Source organism: Postia placenta (assembly GCF_002117355.1).
Source record: "Postia placenta MAD-698-R-SB12 unplaced genomic scaffold POSPLAscaffold_10, whole genome shotgun sequence".
Taxonomy (NCBI): Eukaryota; Fungi; Basidiomycota; class Agaricomycetes; order Polyporales; family Adustoporiaceae; genus Rhodonia; species Rhodonia placenta.
The window spans coordinates 1,490,227-1,496,773 of NW_020169841.1; the positions used below are offsets into that span (position 1 = coordinate 1,490,227).

At 51.0% G+C, this 6,547-nt stretch overlaps 1 protein-coding gene across 1 annotated transcript; it reads right to left on the minus strand.

Moving 5' to 3' along the window:
• Positions 1–19: 19 nt before the first annotated feature.
• Positions 20–1,724, minus strand: POSPLADRAFT_1147676 (hypothetical protein; the record flags this gene model as incomplete). The annotated part of the gene is made up of 6 exons (XM_024486091.1): positions 20–96; positions 197–260; positions 459–552; positions 613–677; positions 730–806; positions 1,388–1,724. The coding sequence occupies 6 exons, from the start codon at positions 1,722–1,724 to the stop codon at positions 20–22; spliced, it is 714 nt and encodes a 237-aa protein (XP_024337428.1).
• Positions 1,725–6,547: the final 4,823 nt, after the last annotated feature.

A 6,547-nucleotide genomic window follows, 5' to 3' on the forward strand; every position in this document is an offset into this window, starting at 1 on the left:
GCTGCTGCTGATCTTCTCCTCACCTGGCCAGCGCACCTTGTTGGAGTAGTTCTTTTACACAAATCCTTGCATAACCAAGAGCTTGGTGTGGTGATTCTAAGGAAAGAGGTTGTTGTACTTGTGCTCCCAAGGGTCACCGGTGACCACTGTCTGATTGTCAGTGCAACACTACTTCATTCAAAGATGAGTTACTTACCTTCCATCTCCCTCATGTTGAACCCAATGATGCCCACCTTGTCCATCAATGTCAGCTTCTTCCTCTAGTCCAGATGCAGAAATTCAAGGCTGAACTTGTGCCTGTTGAGATCCTTCTGAAACTTGATGGTGCCCTTGTTAGAGGATGTGCCAGCCTGCTTAGATGGTTTTGGAACCTGTGTGGATGCTTTGGATGGTCCGGCAACCTGCTCAGACAGTTTGGAGTGTCATTTTAAAGGTGCACTGTCTGGCTAAGATGACACTGCAATGGCAGGGCCACTGGGCTTGCTCAGCCTGCTCATGTTTTTGTTGCCCTCCTTGCTTGCCTTGTTGATGATGCTCACAAATGTTTGATAACTGTGTCATGTAAATAATGAGCTCCATGTTGCAGTCATGTAGATGTATGTAGAGACTTACTATATATATGGCTTGAAGTGCATGAGGGAGGTGTCTTTGTTTCCCTGCAGGTAGGTGCTCAGAAACTATGAGATTGCATTGTCAGTACAGCACTCAATGTAATAAGCAAGAACTTACATTTTTGGCTGTCACAGTCTCATAGAGCTGGGCCAGGTACATGTTCATGTTGATGAGGTTTACTGCGATCAGGAAGGCTGTGAAGAAGTCATAGCATAATGCGAGGTTGTTGCATTGAGAGGGTGGTTAGTGGAATGTACAGTACTCATGATGTAGGTACTTAGGGTCTGTTCGGCGACGAAGTTTGCCCTTAGCTTAGCTTAGGTGCACGTGATACAACAGTCTATACTCCTATATTGATGCCTGACTCGTAGACGACGAGCGAGAACTTATGGACAGTGCGTCGTCCTGAAGATCGAGCGAGGAAGTCGAGAATGACCACTACCCCAAGCGAAGAGGAGCAGAGACTTGAATGAATAACCAGGTCAAACTTAGGGTTCGACCGACTAATGGTACAACTATTTATACAAGTACTGGCTATGCACGAACCACTGTATCTGTGTGGTCGTGTTAGTAAAGAAAGAAACGTAGTGGTACGATACCAGGCACGAAGTGCACACGGACCCCATTATGTAAGCTACATAATGTTCAACCTGCGGGTGAGTGCTCAGACAGGCGCCAGTATGGGTGCTAGTAGTACAAGAAATAGGGCGGAAAGATAAATGTTTCATTACCCCCCTACCAGAGTCGAAGTCCCATTTGACTACTTACTGCTCACCATCTCCATACAACTCCCAGTCTACGCCATCGTCCTCCGCTTCATCGAACCACTCATTGCATGCGTTCCTCCCCACATTCTTCCATTCCTCGCCAGAGAGGTGCTCCTGATGCGGCCAAGGGTTGTCCCACGTCCATTGAGTGGTGTCAGGTGTCCAGTCAGGGTCGACTTTGCGAAAGATGATGGGTGTATCGGGGCGGGGGTGTGAGGATCCCACGATGGGACTAGCCTGGGGTTCAGGGTTGGTGCTGCGCGGTGGAGGGATGGGTACCGCCTTCGTCTGCCTCTCTCTTTCCTTTCTCTCCTTTGCCTTGTTGATGATTCCTTTGAGGAACATGTTGTCGACGACCACCCCCACGCGTCACGCAGGTTCTTCAGGTGGTGTGGATACGTGTCGCTTCATCGGCCTGGTTCCGCACTCTCGCTCCAGGTGTCCAGGGGCTTCTTTTCCGCATCTTGCGCATCATGTGTCCGGACAGTCCCATACCCAGTGTCGAGATGATCTGCATCATCTACAGCTTCCCTTCGGGGTCCAACCAGGGTTGGGTTGCCAGTCAGCCGGGATGGTAGTGCTTCGCGGTGTTGCTTGGAGAAAAGGGGACGGGATCGGGGGGCGCCTGAAGGCAGACATCGGTAGGGGTGCAGGTAGGGGTAGGTACACGTTGGGGATGGCGCGCAGGATGAATTTGTTGTGTCGCGCCTGGATGCTGCATGGTAGGAGCAGTTGAAAGCGATGGGCAACTTTCAGATTGTCGAGTCGAATGAGCTTGGTGAGGACACGGTCATCCTGTTGACGTAGGAGCTGCTTGTGGTGGTCGATGGCCTCGTCGGCTACCTTGACAGCCTCATCGTATTCGTGGCGGGCAGAGAGGTACACTTTTAGTGCAGCGCGGTCGGTGGCATTGGTTGCCTCGGGGTGGTGGGTTTTGAGTTTATTGAAGACGTCGGTGGGGTTACTGAGAAGTAGTGTCAGCAAAGTGCTGTCACCGACATGGGTGTGCTTAGGGGTGTAGATTGAAATCCTCTTTCCGCCCTCAGTTGAGGGGGCGTTGAACTGGTCGAGGAATGAGAGGGTGGAGGACATGTTGGTACGAGTAGGGGTGTAGCGACTGGGTTGAGCTGCTGTCGACTCAGTTCAAGTTCTTCCTCTTCTTGTACTCCATTAGCACTTCATCTGCAGTCCCTGTCAGGTTTGCTTCAGGTTCCCATGAGTCATCTGCAGTTGAGTAACCCTTCCACCTGACGCAATATTCACAGTGCCGCATCCTCTTGTTCTCTCAGTGTCTGATGATGGCTTCGACTTCGTAGTTATCTTCCCCTTCGATAAGGTCAGGAGGTGGCCTTGTGTAATTCGGACCATGGATCTCCATTTCTGAATAGGGAGATAGAAGCCATTCGTGGAAAATGGGGTGGACTCGCCAGGTGCTAGGGAGGTCTAGCTTGTACGTGACCGTTCCGATCTTGTCTAGGACTTTGAACGGCCCTTCTCGCCTCGGGGCTAGTTTCCTGGATGGTATGGCAGCTTCAAGTTCCGGGAGTCTAGCCATACCAGCTGACCTTTACGGAAGGAACCCCCCTTCCTTTTTACTCTCTTGGCCAAGGTGTTCTGGGCCATCTCCATTGCTGCATGTGCTTCCTCACGGATGTTTTGCAAGTCCTTGAGGTGATAAGCTGCTTGTGGCATGTTTGATCCAGGGTGCGCAGTGGGTATTCCACGAGGTTCGTATCCCATCATGAGTTTGAATGGGGATGTCTTCATTGTGGAATGCTCATGGGAGTTGTGAGCAAATTGCGCAGTGTGAAGATGGTCAGCCCACTTATCTGGATCATTGGCAGTGAAGCAGCAGAGGTAGATCTCCAGCTCTTGGTTCACTTGTTCTGTCTCGCCGTCGGTCTGCGGGTGTAATGCCGTACTCATGGCCGATTGAATCCCAGTCATTTTGCAAAGTTCCTGGAAGACTTTGGACGCAAATTGCGGTCCTCGGTCGCTGATGATCTTGTCTGGGAGTCCAAACCACTTGTAGACCTCTTGGTACATTGCATCTGCTGTCCCAAGAGCATCAATTGTTTTGTTGCATGGGATGAAAATTACCCCCTTCATAAGGTCGTGGTCCACTACGACCAAAATGGAATCAAAGCCGTTGGACGGTGGCAAGTTGGTGATGTAATCACACGAAAATGTGCTGAAGGGCTTGGCATTTGCACGTGGTCGGATGGGGGTGATGGGTGGACGGGCTGGATGCGTGTTGACTTTCATTTGCTGGCAGATGCCACAGCCGTTAACATAGCGAGCGACAAACTGGGCCATGCTTGGCCACCAGTAGTCGCGGCGCAAGCCGAGGAGGGTTTTCTGAACACCGGGGTGTCCTGCAGAGGGGAGGTCGTGATAGTGGGAGACGAGACATTTGCGAAGAAACTCATCTGGGGGTACATAGACCCGATCCTGGTATAAGAGGAGGTCATCATCGATGGACCAGTCGGTTCCAGTGCATGGGGTCCCTCCAGTGTGTGCTGCAGTGAGGCCCTCCTTCATTATGGGATCGTTTTTAAATGAAAGGATGGTATTGCATGTGTTGATGTCGATGGCAGCGACCCATACTTCTGGTGGGAGCATGACGACATTGGTGTTGTCATTAGAGCCATTGTTATGGTCGGGTCGGTGGGAGAGAGCGTCGCTTTGCACCATTTGGGTACCAGGAACGTGTACCAGGCGGAAGTCAAATTCGGTCAGTTTACTCACCCAGCATGCTTGTCGTCGGTTCATGTCTTTGGCCTGCTTCCAATATGTGAGATTCTTGTGGTCGCTGAGAATCGTCACTGGGTATGGGCTGCCGATAAGGTAGTGCCTCCACTCATCTAGTGCGCGAATGACCACATATAACTCCCTGTCGTAGATGTCGTAGTTTCTCTCAGCCGCATTGAAGCTTTGAGAGAGGTATCCGCAAGGATGCCAGTTGCCGTTGTCGTCGCGTTGGCGTAGTACCGCTCCGGTTGCAAACTTGGAGGCATCGGTTTTGATAGCGAAGGGTCGATCAGGATCCGGCATGCGTAGTACCGGTTCTTCTAGGAATGCCTTCTTGAAGGTCTCGAAGGCTTTCTGTTGGTCAGATCCCCAGGTCCAGGTGATGTCCTTCCGGGTGAGAGCAACCAGCGGTTGTGCTTTGTCCGAGAAGCCTTTGATAAACTGGCGGTAAAAGTTTCCAAATCCAACGAAGGTGCGTACTTGCCTGAGGTTGAATGGCACTGGCCAGTCTGCAATGCCAGCTAGTTTGACAGGGTCCATTGCGATTTCTCCTGGGCGGATGATCATGCTGAGGAATTCGACTTCGGTGATGTTGAAGGCACATTTCTCCGGTTTGAGGTAGAGATTGTGTTGTCGAAGTCGTTCGATAACATGTCGTGTTCATTCCTCATGTTCTGCCTTGTCCTGGGAAAAGATCAGGATGTTGTCCATGTAGATGCAAAGCCAGCCTTCTTGAAGCATGTCTGCGAATATAGTGTTCATCATCCACTGGAACGTAGCGGGGGAATTACACAGCCCAAAGAACATCACCGTTGGTTCGTACAGCTGCGGCGGTTTGCCATCAGTTCTGGGTACGATGAACGCTGCCTTCCATTCATCCCCTTTCTTGATTTGGACGTTGTTGTATCCGGCGCAGAGGTCCATCTTTGTGAATACTTTGGTGTGCTTCAACTTGTCGAGGAGGTCCGATATAAGCGGGAGCGGGTACCGATCCTTGACCGTGTTCTCGTTGAGCAGCCAGTAGTTTTGACAGGGGCATAGTGAACCGTCCTTTTTACCAACAAGAATGGACTCACCAACGGGGATTTCGAAGGGCGAATGTACCCTTTACTCAGGTTCTCCTCGAGAAACATGTCGAGTTCCTTTCGCTGTTGTGGGTTGAGTGGGTAAACCTGTTGTTTCATGTCCACGAAGCCCTCCTTGAGGTTGATTTCGTGGTCATATTCGGTGTGGTCCAGAAGTCGCGCAGTGGTGCCTTTGTCGAAGATGGGGAGGAGATCGTGTAGGTAGGACAGTATCATCTGTGGTAGCATTCTTTCTGTCTTGGCTTGGGTGTTTGAGGCTGCAAGTTCGGTGGATGTTGTGACTCGCCTAATGTCGTGGTGGATCTTCCAGATCATGCCATTGTGGAGTCGTTTGTAGCCAGATGAGAGTTCAGGAAGTCGCTCCTTGAGCAGAAAGTCCCTTACTGCCGGGGATTCCTGTTTCTCGTACTTGGTGATCATCGGTGTTCCTGATAAGTAGGAAATGATGAACTCATCGTCGTCGATGTCCTCCGCTTGTTCTTCAATGGATGCAATACCCGTTGACCCAAACCCATCCTCCCCGCATTCTGTTTCGTCGATGCAGTCAGTTATTGTTACTGGTGGAGTGCTTATCCTTTCAAGGATGAGCTGAGCAACTCGGTCACCAGCTTTGATGGTGAATGGGAGGTCAGAGTTGTTGACCAGCAGGACTGAGACCTTGCCTCGGTAGTCGGAGTCGATTACTCCTGCAGCAACATCAATTTCCTTTAGTGCCAGACCGGGCCGAGGTGCGATTCTTCCGTAGTGTCCTTCGGGGATAGCCATGATAAGATCGGTGCCAACCAGGCCTCGTCATTGGGCAGGGATGATAAATTGATGCACAGCAAAGATGTCATATCCTGCTTGTCACAATGTGCTCTGCCACAGTCCCCTGGTTGGCCTAGGACGATCCCCCGGTGGCGGGAGCCACCACACCATGTGACCACATGGTTGTGTCAATTGCGGAGCAATCGGACAAGAGCACAGCTCCGGCCACACTTCTCTTGTTCCATTGTTCCTGTGGCCAAGTGGCCCTTGTTCTACTTTTGGATTCTATTGTTCTTTTCCTTATTGTTCTGCCGTGGGAATGCTTTCCCTTGCTCATGTATATAAAGAGCTCTGTAGCGACCCTTTAATACACACTTCTGTGACCCACTTCGACTTCAGCCCCACTTGTGGCATTCAGTCCTTTAGTGCTAGTCTTGTGCAACTACTCCCTGCGTCGCCTTTTGATATCTGCTCCTCTTCGCTTGGGGTAGTGGTCATTCTTGACTTCCTAGCTTGATCTTCAGGACAACGCACTGTCCATAAGTCCTCACTCGTCGTCTACGAGTCAGGCATCGATACAGGAGT